We start from the raw sequence: 15,440 nt of genomic DNA, 5'->3' as shown, positions 1-15,440 counted from the left end.
ATTCTTCCTTTTCATATGATTTCAACATTCGTCTTTCAGACATTATAAGACATGTGAGCAAAATATAATAACTCTATGTTATTCTATTTTTATCCCGTTTTCTAACCAATGAATATCTTAAATCATGAATTTTAATTCGCGACCATTTAGTATATAAAGATTGACGTTATAATCGTTTTTGATCTCCAATTTATATTTAATTCTTATGGATAATAAAAATGTATTTCCGTCAAAGTCGTAGCTAACATTAATATTCAAAACACTAATTCTCCATTTTTCATTGATTTCCTTGAGCTATATTTGTACCAAACTATGTAAGTTCGTACAGACATCAATATACTTTCTAATATAAGATGACTTTGATCTTTATTATCATTCTGCAAACAATAAAATATGATGATATGGAATATATTAATATGTGATGTTTCATTGTTCAACGTGAAGTTGTCACACTTGTATTGCTCAGTGCTTGATAAATTTTATAAAATACGGCTCTGGTCAGCTACAACTGTTGGATAAATTTTATTCAGAAGTGTTGTGATCATTATCATTTGTTTGTTTATTAATAAATTGAATTAAAGGTCAGTAAAGAACATTTAATTTACTTTGATTAATAGGAATATCATTATCTACTAATGTTGGAGCTATGTTATATCCCAGTTGATGAAGATATTGATATATAATTTAATGACTTTAATGAAAAAAATAAAAAAATGATCCCCTTTTCATCCTAAATGATAAAACTCTTGATCTTTAATAAATATTCAACTTTCTCATTATAAATATTTATTCAAATAAATAGCATATTTATAAACTTTGATACGAGTACAAATCCAGATAAGCCATTGACTTTTGAATAAATCACAGCTCTAGATTATTGATTTTACTCCAAAATGGTGTAACATTAAATGATGAATTTTTAGGTCAGAAGAGATCTTATTTTTTTTATTCATTGATAACTAGACTTTTTTCATCTATGATATAATTTTAAACTAGTGATAAAACTAGGAATTTACTCTATGTTACAAAATTGTCTGTGAAGCTTCTGATGATAATTGTTATAAAATTTATCAAAAAAGTGCTCGAGATAAGTTATAATTGCACTTTACACTTTACTTTTTTTGCCTTACACAGTTTCAACAAGCTATCGACGTTCAGAAGTGTTGGAGAATTGCGAATGAAAATCAGCTACAGAAGAAAATAGAAAAAAAGTAATAGTTGTAAAAGAGGGGGAATCCAAAATGTAGTCAGGCTTCCACCAACTGGATTGTGAGTTGTCAGTCCGTTAGTCGTCGTCTGACGGTAGTGTCGGGATTAAGTGGCTCCATTTTTCACCTGATATTTGATACCCCGGTAGTAAATAAAATAACAGTGAATCATTCGAAATGAATAAAACACTATAATCAATTAAAAATGATTTTTTAATCATATTAAATAACTTACCTGAAGAAAATCAATAAAATTTCAGTGATAAACCTCCAGTGATTTATTCCTTGATGCCCCCTGATTATTACCTACAGCTGTAGAATTTTTAAATTAATTTCAACTTTTTCTCCTAAAATTGGGGAATCTAACGAAGGTATTTATTGATTAATCATAATAAATGTTATAATTTAAATGTCTTCTGTTATTAAATAATTGCAAATTATTCGTAAAAATGTCATCGGTCAACATAAAGACCTTTGCAGTAAAGAGAATGTACTATGCAAGCCATGAACCTGACTTTCAACTACCGTTGCATCATTTACGTACAAATAGTTTGCGTACATTTCTAGTAAAACAACTCGAATAATCTCAGATATCACCTGATATAAATTTTTTCCTGTTATTTAACTCATTTTTTAATACATTAATTATTAATAATTAAAATTATCCCGCATAAAAATTAACCTTCAGTTGATCGAACATCAATACCGGCAATGGTAGTTTTTCTTTTCTCAGACAGGTGTTAAGTCGACGCCAGATGTACATAGGGTTTAGAAATCGAGAAATCATCCAGTATGACGTCGGCCAAACCCTAACGGATAGATCTTTCATACATAAAAGCAGCAAAGTTTGCGCACGCGCGGATCGTTATGTTCGCTATGTATAGTCAACACGCGTAATATAAGGTCTCCCAAACGACCCATGAATAAAAAAGACGACGCGAGTTGTAGAGTGAAGAGTAAAAGAGAGAAAACGTGGAACCAACCCCCTGAGAACACGACGTAAAACAATTTTCTGTTGGCAGCGCCACGACTAAAACCCGGCGACCCCGGTTATCTATCGTTCTTCGGGGTGCCCTGATTAGAGGATGGATATTAGATTTGCTATCCTCGTGGTGACCATCGCCGTCCTGATGGCAGCCGGCGTTGTCACCAGGATTGGATCCTTCACTAGGATCGCACAAGTAGCTTTGGTGGCATTATTAGTTCCTCTATTCTATAAATATCATCGAAAACTCTACATCATCATCAGGACACTACCCCGAGACATCAGGTAACCAATCTTATTTTTACCAAAAAAAAATATTTATGTATTTATATAATGTGGTAATTTAAAAAAAGGCTATCATGCTCTTCTAGAATGTTGAAAGCTTGATTAAATTACTCATAACACAAATGATAAAAAGCAATTTTGATAGCTAATTGACATTGATGAAATTAATTATTATCAAAGTGAGTATATATCATATTTTTGATGTGCTTTTATCGTGGTTAATTTTGATATAATTAGAGTAAATTGGGAAAATTACTGGTCGTTTAGGGAGTAATCTACCCTTGTGAGTTTTGAAATATTACACAGTTCGATATGTAACCGATCGATAATTACTGACAACAGTGGAAACCTGAAAGCTAAAGTTTGTAGAGCTTCTAATGATGATTTTCTAATTTATAACTTAAAAAATATATAGCTGAATGTTTACACTCATTAAATATTTAATCTGTTATTCCTTCAACATGTTCTCCACAAATTGGTTAACATGCTTCTAACAGCTTACCACTTTCATAAATGCGTTCGTGTTTTATCCTTCATTATTCATGATTAAAATTGCTCAAGGCATGTATTATCTAATATTGGTGACGGATAATAAAAAAAAAAATAAAATATTAATATATTGTTACTAATTAACACTTTCTATCATTAGCACATCTTTGCAATCGTTTTTTTTATCATTAAAAACAAAAGTATTGAAAATTATTTTCAACATAATTGAAGTATTTAATTCAATGCCAATACAGAGAAGTGAGAATCAAACAAAGTATTCAACTTTGTTCTCTAGATATAACTAGATACTTTGAACTTCGAAGTTGTGACAATTAAATTCTCTACCTGATGAGTACGTGTGCTCTGATAAGTTTTAACGCCTACTTCTATCTCGTTAATCTAAAATTATAAAAAAAGTAAACGTAGATAATGATAAAAGGTCAATTGTGAGGATGTTGGATAAGATATCTTGAATAAGTATAAGGTTAAGCTGAATATTTTGAGCATTTTATTGCCTTTATCGTTATCAGACGAATAATTTTATTTATTATGCATCAAAAATATGATATAATTCACAAGATGATTATATGAATAAAACGATATTATTGATCAGCCAGATATGCATGAAATTTTAATAAAGACACGAGTCATTAACCGTGAAATAATTATATTTTAAAATTCTTGTGGTCTTTAATGGTTAATCAATATTTTTTCCCACGTTTTATAATAATTTGATAGAAAGTGTATCATATGGTCTATAATAATCAATTTTTTTTTGTTGTTTTTTAGGTTTTTATATCGTTACGTAAATGCTGACAAAGAAACTAAGCGATTTGTCAAAAACAACACAACTGTTATGAAAATCTTCAAAGAAAGAGTTAGACTTTACCCTAACAAACCCTGTTTCATATTTGAAGGACGAACTTGGACTAATGCTGAGGTAATTGATTGTTTGCTATTGCTTTGTTGGTTTTGATTAATCAATTATATGGTTCATAGTGTTTCTAATGACGTAAACCAAGAATTCTATCACATTTGATATTCTAGAATTACTCTTTCTAATAAAAATGATTGATTAACTCAAAACACTATTATTAACTTTATCAAAAAAAATAAAGATGATTAAAAAATAATGTATCAATCAAAAATATTTCTTCAGTTAAGTATAAGATCATATGTGTAATTAATGAGCTTGGTTTTGATTTATAGATTGACGAGTATAGCTGTAGGATAGCAAATGTATTCCAGCAAGCTGGATATGTGAAAGGGGATGCAGTAGCTCTTATGATGACAAATCGACCAGAATTTATAGCGACATGGTTAGGGCTTGGTAAAATTGGAGTAATAACAGCTTTAATCAACACGAATCTACGATTACAACTTTTGATTCACTGTTTGACGGTTGCTAAAGTCAAGAGCTTGATTTACGGCGAAGAACTATCATCAGGTATTAACCTGTAATTCAATATATTTAAATTAATTAAAATCTTCAATGACAAAATGTTCATAATAATCAAAATGTTGAGCTTTTACTCAATAAATTAATTATCAGTTGATGACCTTCTTCAAATGCCCACTCGCAATTGACCTTTCCAAATACTCAACAATGAATGACCTTTCTAGCTTTCATTAATGTAAAACCTTTTAAGAGAATCACACTACTTAAAATATCTAATTAATTAATCATTTTTTGTAGCTGTGGATGAAATTCGTGATTTAGTCCAGGATATTAAATGGTACAAGCAAGGAGCAGGAGTTAATGATTCCCAAGAAGGAACAGAAAATTTAGATAAATTAATGGCTGAAGCAAGTCCGAATGAACCAACAGTTAAAGAAGAACCTGGATATAGAGATAACCTACTTTATATTTACACCAGTGGAACAACTGGTCTACCAAAAGCAGTCTTGATGCCAAATTCTAGGTAAGTAATGAATCAAGATCAAATACAAATATTGTACTTGGAAGGGTCTTTATGCCATAAATTATAATAAAGTAATTTGTGCGCTTCGAGACTCACCGGTTAGCCTTGGATTGACAGTTTGGTAATTGTGACTCTAGTATTTCTCAGAACTTTATATGCAGCAATTGTCTAGCATTTTATACGACATCAGTTTTTTCAAACTCTCAACCATTATAAAAATACTAGTTAGGGTTGTTAAAAATTATGAACAGGCTGTATGCTTGTTTTATTATTTAGATATATTGAACCATAAATGTGGGTCGTACTTCGAATACGTACTTCTTAAATAATTAATAACTCATCGTCACTTGTAGGATCAATTATAATGTTCTCGAAAATTTATTTATTTATTTATAAAAAATATTTGCGTATTATTTTATTTGTTCTTCCATTATTGTCTTTTGTCACTGTCATCTGACTCCATTAATTCTTATTACATAACACTTGGGAACATTTAAAAGAATGCAACTTATATGTGATATAATGAAGTTTAATCCTGTCAGGGAGACCCCACAACTCAAGAGAATGAGATTAGAGATCGAGTATAGTTGTCTTCTATGAAAATTATAAAGGAAATTAATCGATAAAAAGAGTTTTCAGGATCTCAAAAATTTTTGATATTATCTGTGTAAATTATTTGGAATCTTTTTTTTTATTTGCGGAACAAAACTATGAGATATCGAGATACCTGGAATTGCATAAATGTTTTATAATTAGACCAAAATATCGAAAAGCCAAGGAGTAGTTCAGTTTATCTAATAATCTCTGTGAAACATCTGATCCATGAAATGTTATTACAGATAAGCTGCATACTAATATGTTTAGGTACTATTGTTTATGAGAGTTGATCATTTATTCATAACAAACGATGTTTGATACACTCGTGATAATTATTTTAAACTCTAAAGATTGCACAATGGGTAATAAGTTTAAATAGATGTATGAAATAATTTACATACTGATTTTTCACCAATGAAATCGCAAAAAATTATAATAAATGATGATAGTAAATAATAGAAAGAAAAATACATTAACTAAATTATCAAGTCATTCAACATGAATTAAAAAGAAAGAATATCCGTAGAAAATATTTACTTATAAAATCAAATAAAACTCTTGTTGAATAATGATTTTTTGATTTTATTTTACAGATATCTTCTAGTTACTATGGCCACTTACCATATGCTAGGACTAAGGGCTGATAGTGATATTATGTATAACCCCATTCCATTATATCATATGGCTGGAGGTTTAGTAGGCACAGGTTGTGCTCTAGTCAAAGGAATTCCTAGTGTTCTTAGAACAAAGTTCTCTGTATCACATTATTGGACAGATTGTATAAAATATAACTGTACGGTGAGTATTAAATTCATTTTATTGTAAAACTTTAAATTATGAATTTTAACTAGTTAAAGAAAAATTTTGGGTTTTCAGTTAGCGCAATATATTGGAGAAATGTGCAGATATCTTTTATCAGCACCACCACGACCTGAAGATAGTAAACACCCAGTTAGACTCATGGTTGGTAACGGAATGAGGCCTCAGATTTGGCAACAATTCGTTGATCGTTTCAAAATTGCTCAAGTTACTGAGGTCTACGGTTCAAGTGAAGGAAATGCAAATATTGGTAATTATTATTGTTCAATATTCAAAGCTATCATCATTACTAATTGGTACTATAATTAATTTATGCAATTTTTTTCCTTTAGTTAATGTTGACAATCAAGTAGGTGCTGTTGGATTTGTACCATCAATTTTACCAAAATGTTTACATCCTGTTGCTATTATCCGTGTGAATCCAGAAACATGTGAACCTTTAAGAGGTCCTGATGGATTTTGCATACGGGCAGAAATAAGTAAGTAAAGTATTTAGAACGAATTAGCTACTAAATAAATATGTTTGTTTTTTTAATGATTTAAAGTTTTCAAAATAGCGCATGACAAATAAGTTTAATTATTTTTACTAGGAAAAAATTCTACGATACATAGTTTTAGTATAATAATAGACAAGATTTATTCTAAGCCTCTACACATTATTTTTCTCTCTATTTTTCATTCATTTTGCTCTTTTTCCAGACGAACCTGGCATGTTCATAGGACTGATTAAACAAGGTAACGCGTCGAGGGAATTCAATGGATACTTAGATAAAGAAGCATCGAAGAGAAAAGTACTAGAAAATGTTTTTACTAAAGGGGATAAAGCATTTATCTCAGGTAATTTTAATGTATATTATTTTATAAAGATGAACATTTTAAAATTCAGAATAAAATCATGAATTACTGTTCTCTCAAAAATGTTTTTTATCATTTATTACTCTTTACTCACGTGTTTAAATGATGCTTTCAGGTGATATTTTAGTCCAAGACGAGCTAGGGTATTTCTATTTTAAAGATAGAACTGGTGATACATATAGATGGAAAGGAGAAAATGTTGCCACTGCCGAAGTAGAAGGAGTTGTCAGCAATGTTGCTGGTTATAGAGACACTACTGTATATGGAGTTCAGGTATGTCTAAAGAATTTTTAAAATATACTATTATGAGAAAATGCTTTCAATCTATGTTATAACTCAATCTTTGTAACTTATAAAGGTACCAGGAATGGAAGGACGCGCTGGAATGGCAGCTATTGTTGATCCAGAATGTCTGCTAGACTTTAAAGCGCTAGCCGAAGGTCTAGATCGTGCTCTTCCTGCATATGCACGGCCAATATTTTTAAGAATAGTGAATGAGCTGGAAATGACCGGCACTTTTAAATTGAAGAAAATAAATCTTCAAAAAGAAGGTTTTGATCCTACTAAAATTCAAGACAAAGTTTACTTCAGATCTGGTAATAAAGAATATGTTGAAGTAACACCAGAATTATATCAAGAAATAATATCCGGTTCAACAAAATTATAAGGTTTGAAAAATATCATAAATAATTATGAACAAAAATAGTGAATTTTCACAGAAAAAGAACCAAACTTTCAGATATAAAATACATATTTGAGCATAAAAAAGGAAGAAGAACGTAATTAAAAGTGATTTAATGATATTCAATTGTATTTTTCTTTTCGTTGTCTTAAATTATATCCAAGACCCTGGTAAGAAGAATACAAAGAATAGAGTAAAAATATTTTATTATTATTATCGTTAATAATAATAACAATATTATTTATGCCTCAGAGATTAAAATTTTTATTAAATTTTGTAGTCAATTATCAAGATGATATGTTTATGTTATTTTTGAAATTTGTAATTATAACTAATATTTAGCTAGAAAATTTTTTGAATTAAATAACAAAATTAAGTTTCTAATTAATTGGGAATAAAAGTTTTTATCTTGAGATAAAAACGACATTCCAAAAATAACTTTTTAGCCAAAATAGCTTTGAATCAGATTCTTCTTACTGTATTTTTTACACTTTTTGGATGAAGATCGAAGTCAAATTTAGAATTTACTTCAGATTATCTAAATAGACTACCCTGCTTACCGACTAATTAAGACATTAAGAGAAAAACACTGTTTAATTTTTGAATGTAAAGCACATAGGAAAGTCTTGCTGTTTTGATGTGAAACATACATGAATGTCCGCAACTCGCGAAAAGAGCCAGATGTGTGCCATTTATTTAAAAAACAATGTATATAGAATAAAATGTACGTATTAATGAATTATAATTTGTTTATCAAGCTAAAGAATGTAAAAATAGTGCGATGCATCTGTACAGGCAACACAATTAATTAAAGTTTGACATTTATTTAAATAAAACAACCTTTTGTCAATTCAAAAATGGTAAGATACTTATAGTAGCAATTGTATTCCAACTGCTCAAAACTCTTTATATAAATAAACATAAAACTCACTACTCTTGATGAAGGATAAGAAAAAAAAACACATAAAAAACTGCTTTATATATTAATGAATATCAATGGGACTCGAATTCCATGGAAACTATCAAAATTTCGAACATTTGATTCATCTAGTCTAGTACATATAATATATGAATTTGTTTATAAAAATCAACCTGTAAGATTATTAATTCGAGCGATGTGTGTAACGTGCCTTGTTATAAGTCATCAAAAACAACAATGACAATTGATTAGAGCACGAAATATTCGATCTCGTCCCTAAACTTACATTTAAAATCAATAAAAGCACGAAAAAAAACGATTGGTTGGTTGTGAATGGAGACTGACTGTGAATTTGTTGTTGCATTTAGTTATTCTATTATGTGATATAAGTGAGAATGTAAATGAATGAAAGATTAAGCGTTGAAAATGTGTGGTGGATGATTTTTTTGAGATATTGTTTGATGTAAATAAAGACAGTTTGATCACGTACCTTAAATATTAGTTTTTGATTCAAATCCTTTTTAAGTATTTTCATAAGTTTACTTTGAAATTTTGCACTAATTACTCTATTTTGAAGTTGACAGTAGACGTAATTCAATCAATATTCCCAAAAAAAATATCAAAAAATTGCATAGTATCCAACGGTAAATGTTTCCTTTATTATTTAGGCAAATAAATATAAAATAAAATCAAAGAATATCTATATAGAAAAGAAAATTTTATATTATGTGTAATAATAAAAGAATAAAATGACAATGTTTAAAAATTAAAATAACTGATGTATTTTATATTTTTAATTTACAGTTCATTACAGGTTGCTTAATAATTAATAAATGATTAAATTAGGCACAGTAAAATTTTATTATTTTCGTTTGAATCTGTTTGTTTAATGATTTTATATAAAATTTTTAAATGGCAATAATTTATGACTGTATTTAATTTATAAATTTAAACATTATTTTTTTCAAAATAATCTAGTTATCTAGCTTGAATCATTTATTATAAACCTAGCTAAATTTTATTGTATTATGTATAAATTGGAAACAATCATTTCGATTGAGTATATGTTTCATCTACTAATTGGTTTAAGATAGTATTGTTCTTGGCTATGAATTTTCTTAAAATTATATACACAAATAAGTTTTATAAAAACTTATTATTTACGATAATTTTTAATTCTCACTAATTAAAGGAATACATGAGATTAATTGTTACTTGAATGGGGCTTGTTATGATAAAATGCCACTTGATAACCTGAATTTTTCACTTAATGGATTTTTGGAATGCTTCTTAATCTAAATAATTCAGGTTGCTAGTTACCCAAAAAGGGATATAATTTTACTATCAGCTAGGTGGAATGGCTTTTGCTGTTTGTCCAAAACCTAGATTCGGCCTAGTCCCGAACCAAGACATCTTCCATTCTAAGGTTTCTTGAAGCAGTCTTTCTTCTTCAGGTGAAAAATGCAATAATGTAGCAACGGCCCTGGTTAAGTGTAATGCCTAAAATATATACAAACCATTTTTAATTTTAATTTCATTCAATACTTTTTTTTTTGTAAATTAAAATACTAAGATTATGTTTGAATTTACCTCATATTCTCTGCTAGTTAAAAATTTAATCAGGACATGTTTAAGATACTTAAAATTAACATCATCATCTTGAAAATTGGAATTTTTGGCAGATACTGTTTTTGATGAGCTTGGAATGAGAATAGCTGCTGATGGTTCTATGTCATTGTCAACGCATGAAGCAGGTAATCTTAATTCTTTCTGTAAAGTTTTTTTCATATCAGTCAGCCTTTGTTGAAGTATCTTGATTGTCTGCAATCACCATTTGTTTAAATCAATAAGTATTTTTAATTGTTTTAAAAATTTATTTACCAAATGTGTAAAATACAAAATTAATACTTTCAATAAGATAATATATAATAAGCTTACCTTATTTTTATCATTTAGCTGGTCTTCCAAATTGGATAAGTTACTTCTAAGAGTTTGTTCCATTCCCTCAAATGTTTTATAAAGTTTTCCAGCTTCTTCAAGCTCATTGAGCCTAATTTTCATTTCCTCTAAGTTTCTCACAGATTCTTCTTTATCTGCTGTTACTTTTTTCAATAATGTCTCAGTAGTTTCTATTTTATTTTGTAACTCCGCATTTTCTAACTCGTGTCTTCTTTGTTCTTGCTTTGCTATTTCAAAGTTTTGAGAAATTTGCGCATTTCTTAATAATGCTGAGTCTTTTTCACTTTGCTCTTTTTCGAGACTAACTCGTAAGGTTGCACAGGTGGTCCTTTCAGCTTCTAAACTTTCTCTTAAACGGGCTAATTGCATGTGTAGTGATGAATTATTTTTTCTTTCGCCTTCATATGTTATTTTTAATTGTGACAATTCCGTTGTAGCTGACAACAACTTCTGGGCTGATTCTTCTAGCTCAGTTCGAAGCCTTTCGATTACTTTGGAAGATGATTCCTAGTAGAACAATCAAGAAAAATCTTATTAATTTAAATGTCACAATAAACAGAGCATAAAAAGTTTTAAACCAAAATTAAATTGTTCAAATATTTCAAAAATCAAATATTATTTTTGAAAAATGATATCCGTGCGAGGATTTCTTCTAGCTGCAAACTACAATTAAATTATCCTGAAATTAAAAATTATTTTAAATTTTCATTATTTAAACAAAAATTACAGTACATTTTTTTGTGTTTGTGTAAAATAAAAAGCTGTGATAAATAAAGGAAAGGAATAGGGACAACAATATCGGGATAATAAAAAGTAAAAAAAGCAAAAAAGATCAATGCAAAGTATTCTTCCGTTTGCTTTGTATCTTTATTCGATAAACAAAATTACATAAGATAGACGGTGTACATAAAATGTTTTTTCTACTTGTATCGCTTAATTATTATTACTAAATAAAGGCATAAGTAAAATCTATTTGAGAATATTCGAAAAAATAAACAATAATCATGTAGAAATCTATAATGTGTCAAAAGAGATATGTTATACATCCTTATTAATCCCGAAAAAATATTTGCATGCAACTATTAAGTAAGCAAAAATGAGTTCAAAAAAAAATATGAAATGAAAAAAAAACTTGTGCAAAGCAAAAGCATTACATGCATTAAAACATTAATATACTCAATCTAATTGTTATTAATTATAGTTTATTCCATGATAATCAGTTAATGTTTATCATAATAAGGCACAATTAGATAATCGTCAAAACTATGTTTGATGAAAGAATGTAAACTTAAAGAAGTAGAGGTAAATTATTTAATTGTTACTTGCTGCAGTTAAGTCTAATGAATATCGCAGTCTTTTATTTAAAGGAAAAGTCTCGTTATTGCTTTAATAGTCTCAAAAATAAGTCATAACTGATTTTCTAGTTGCAGAAGTTTGCCTTTTATTCTAGCTCATGCACCATCGTAATTCATAGCATCAGACATCGCGGTAACTCACAATTTGTCGTTTAAATTCTTCGACCTCATCATCGACGCTGGCCCGGAGCTCTTTCAGTTCCGTGGCCATTTCGTCGATGCTTTCTGCCATGCGTAAAAGCTTGGCGTCTTTCGTCGCCATGACAACATTGTTCACCTCTATTTCCTCCTCCAACTGCTTCACTCTCTGTTTCAGCTTTTCCTTCTCCTCTTCGACACGTCTTCTCTCAAGGCCTTCCTCACCGGCTTGTCTACTCAATCTTCCTACTTGAGTTTCTAAACTTGAAATTGTAGCCGACCAACTGGTTTTTATATCAGAAAGATGAAGATGCGTTTCTTCAAGTTTACGCTCCAATAGAGTCCGTTCTCTCATTAAATCAGCGATTCGTTCATCGACAGTGGAATCATCACTGGACTCTAGAGCCAACCTTTGCTCTAATACTGATACTTTAGTCGTTAAATGACGTACTTCTTCTTTTGATTGTGCTAATTCACTAGATAATTGCGCTTTTTCACGTTGTGTTGTATGACGTAAAGATTCCATTTCATCCTGAAAATGAAAAATAATTACTTTTTCTTGAAGAAATGTCAATTAAAAAATATTTTATTTATTTTAAATCATGTTGCGAAGCTTTTTTCGCATATCTTACCAATTTTATAATTATATTAATGATATTTTATTGAATTTATGAAAAAGCATATGATGTAAAAAAACATTTATGAGTGATTTAATGAAAAAAAAACAGGACAATGAAAAAAAGTAGTTTAAATAATAAATGTGAGTGCAGTGATTCCCTTTTTCAGCACATTTAATTAATTAATTTTATTCGCAAATATTATTGACATTTTATTAGAGGAATGAATTATCATATTAATCATGCTATGTTTAGTTACTGTTTTTTATTATTAAATTTCTTTATCGAAATATCCATTTTTTAATATTTGAATAACCCATATCCCGAATGAAGCAAAGAAGTAAGTTATAAGAAGATAGAGCTAGCTGAATAGGAGCTAAGCTTTTTAAAAACGTACCTCTAGCTTCAGCAGTAGCAGCAACAAAATAGCGGAAATAACCGCATTTTTTTTGTTTTCTCCAGTGTATCTTGTGTGGTAAACTGTTTTCAATCTTCATGCGGATTGTTTATATATCCTCAGAAAGTTGTGTAACATTTTCTCACATATTAACTGATTTTTTAGAAAAAATATTTGATCGTTTTCACTTTGAATTTGACTAGAGATTAATTCTTTTATTGTGTTTGCTGTATTACGCTGTGTAGAGAATTGAAAAGAATTCAACAGCAAGTAAAATAAAAGTGCAAACTCAAAAAAATGGCAAATGGCAGTAAGACATAAAGCACAAAACAAAATCATTATTGAACACACGTTAAAAAAAGACCCACCAAAACAGGCAGGGGAGTTGGTTGGAATTAAGCGCATTTTTAAAACGATTAACGATAAGCAATCAGTAAATATGGTCAGTGAATTGTTCTTACAATTATAATTGGATGAATGTAAACCTAAATTATGTTATACTCCTACAATTTAATGATCTACGTGAGCAATAAAAAAAAAATGAAAAATAAGTGTGTACAGACATGATTTAAAAATATCAATTCTACCTAAAATTATGATAATAACACCAACTCCCTTTTTGGTCTTTCTTACCTGAATGTTATTTAATTCATCTTCATATCTTCTCAATCTAGAGACTTCTGTTTTTAAACTATCGATTTCGGTTAAAGCTGCCTTTAAATGATGTGATTTCTCCTCAACTTCTTGTTCTTTGGCCAATAACTATAAAATAAATATATATGTGTATAATAAAATACTACTTTTAATAATGAAAGATCAAAAGAAATTTACCAAGTGTTTAACTTTTGCCATTTCTTGCGTTTGAAATCCTTCTAGTTGTTCTGCGTCTTCTTGAAAACTGTACAACTTTTTTTTGTATTCTATAATTATACAAAAGAAGTTAGATAACTAGTAAGCTGATAACATATGTTATATTATCATATTATGCGGTATCTAATATTTAATTAATCAATGAATGTCAACGTATTGAATGTAAAAAGAGAACTGATATACTATTGATGACACAAGTGTTAAGTTTCTATGTATGGCATAGTAATAAAATTGATTCATTACCTTCGGCATCCTTGAGAGCAACTTCTAACGATTGTTTAGCATTTTCAGCTTTTAATCGACCTTCTTCAAGTTTCGACTTTTCTTTTTCTTGTTTCTCTAAAATTTTTTTCCATTCTTTTTCTTTTTCGTACAGTCTTATTCGCCATTCTTCATCCTTTTTGTCAAGTTTTTTTTGAAACTCTGCTTCTTTTTTAACTAATTTTTTCCTCCATTCATCTTCTCTATTCTCCAGCCTTTTAATATCTTTGGCAGACAGTTGGTTTCCATCACTCAACCTAAATTCAAAACTATTTTCCCTTTTCAAATTGATTGTTGGAGATGCGTTTATGATATTGCTTTCTTGAGATTCGTCTAATGACAATTGAGAGCCACTTATACTACTAGAAGAACCAGTCTGGAAAAAAAGATAATGATATCAAGTAAATTACAGAATGTGTTTTATTAATGAATCACTTTGTATGCAAGTTTAATCTTACCTGTGACAAGTGTTTCGAATTAATACTACGAACAGATCCAGCATTTCGTACAACAGCAGCCACATCACTCCCAATTTCTTCACGTATTTTATTTTTTAGACTAGCAAACATTTTGAGGCTATCCTTGAAGAAGATCTAAAACCTTGACAGGTTCCACCTGTCAACGTCAACGTCACAGCACAATTAAATGAATCAATGTCGGAATTTACAATCACAAATTGAAGATTCGTAATAAATGCACTGTATAAAAGTCATACATCTTTCAAATAGAGGTCACATGCGGATCTTGTTTGATGTATGATTTAAAATACTATTTATCGGACGAAAAAAAATTGAGTCAACCACAGCAATACTACACAACACGACTGCCATACTGTTCACTGACGTAATTCGCAAGAATTTTGCATGGGAGCCCCACTGTGATTAAAAAAGCCCGCGGTTTGAAGTTTTTCCAGCAAAATTTGAAGTATTTATCTATGAATTTATTCAAGTTTGATGTCTGTTATGACATTAGCACAAAAGGCAATCAATAACGTACTTATGATAAGAAGTACTAATTTATAAATCAATATATTCACGAGACTAATTAAAATAATTCCAAATATTATTATGAAAACAATTCTA

General features: G+C 29.3%; 2 protein-coding genes across 6 annotated transcripts; one reads left to right on the top strand and one right to left on the bottom strand.

The window, feature by feature from the left end:
• The first annotated feature begins 429 nt into the window (after positions 1-429).
• On the top strand, positions 430-9,257 carry LOC118064084 (long-chain fatty acid transport protein 4-like). Of its 4 annotated transcripts, XM_035078464.1 has the most exons (13): positions 430-581; positions 1,135-1,353; positions 1,469-1,579; positions 2,231-2,478; positions 3,757-3,907; positions 4,177-4,414; positions 4,664-4,889; positions 6,080-6,284; positions 6,363-6,555; positions 6,638-6,784; positions 7,005-7,142; positions 7,276-7,433; positions 7,519-9,257. In XM_035078464.1, exons 4-13 carry the CDS (start codon positions 2,294-2,296, stop codon positions 7,825-7,827), a joined length of 1,950 nt encoding a protein of 649 aa, XP_034934355.1. In that variant the 5' UTR covers positions 430-581; positions 1,135-1,353; positions 1,469-1,579; positions 2,231-2,293; the 3' UTR covers positions 7,828-9,257. The 4 variants fall into 4 exon arrangements, with proteins under 4 accessions (XP_034934355.1, XP_034934353.1, XP_034934356.1 ...); XM_035078462.1 differs by having other exon boundaries at positions 1,135-1,579; XM_035078465.1 differs by lacking the exons at positions 1,135-1,353; positions 1,469-1,579.
• A 438-nt stretch (positions 9,258-9,695) lies between these two features.
• On the bottom strand, positions 9,696-15,428 carry LOC118064099 (golgin subfamily A member 1). Of its 2 annotated transcripts, XM_035078488.1 has the most exons (9): positions 15,074-15,428; positions 14,817-14,973; positions 14,341-14,734; positions 14,059-14,147; positions 13,861-13,989; positions 12,218-12,745; positions 10,700-11,227; positions 10,352-10,582; positions 9,699-10,261 (listed from the first exon to the last, which is right to left on the bottom strand). In XM_035078488.1, exons 2-9 carry the CDS (start codon positions 14,925-14,927, stop codon positions 10,106-10,108), a joined length of 2,166 nt encoding a protein of 721 aa, XP_034934379.1. In that variant the 5' UTR covers positions 14,928-14,973; positions 15,074-15,428; the 3' UTR covers positions 9,699-10,105. The 2 variants fall into 2 exon arrangements, with proteins under 2 accessions (XP_034934380.1, XP_034934379.1); XM_035078489.1 differs by lacking the exon at positions 15,074-15,428 and having other exon boundaries at positions 9,696-10,261; positions 14,817-14,939.
• Positions 15,429-15,440: the final 12 nt, after the last annotated feature.

This window comes from Chelonus insularis, unplaced genomic scaffold, assembly GCF_013357705.1.
Source record: "Chelonus insularis isolate UGA/USDA-ARS -01 unplaced genomic scaffold, ASM1335770v1 contig_160_pilon, whole genome shotgun sequence".
In the NCBI taxonomy this organism is placed as follows: Eukaryota; Metazoa; Arthropoda; class Insecta; order Hymenoptera; family Braconidae; genus Chelonus; species Chelonus insularis.
Note: the sequence above shows the minus strand (reverse complement) of the source record. Positions and strands in the feature narration are given on the sequence as shown.

Excerpts from the sequence above, each read along its gene's own strand:
- LOC118064084 (XM_035078465.1), top strand. The coding sequence starts at position 2,294 with ATGGATATTAGATTTGCTATCCTCGTGGTGACCATCGCCGTCCTGATG. Across the intron at positions 7,143-7,275 it reads GGATAAAGCATTTATCTCAG|GTGATATTTTAGTCCAAGAC; the intron begins GTAATTTTAATG and ends TGATGCTTTCAG. Across the intron at positions 7,434-7,518 it reads CTACTGTATATGGAGTTCAG|GTACCAGGAATGGAAGGACG; the intron begins GTATGTCTAAAG and ends TAACTTATAAAG.
- LOC118064099 (XM_035078488.1), bottom strand. The coding sequence starts at position 14,927 with ATGTTTGCTAGTCTAAAAAATAAAATACGTGAAGAAATTGGGAGTGAT. Across the intron at positions 13,990-14,058 it reads TGGCAAAAGTTAAACACTTG|TTATTGGCCAAAGAACAAGA; the intron begins GTAAATTTCTTT and ends TTTATTTTATAG. Across the intron at positions 10,262-10,351 it reads TAACTAGCAGAGAATATGAG|GCATTACACTTAACCAGGGC; the intron begins GTAAATTCAAAC and ends TATATATTTTAG.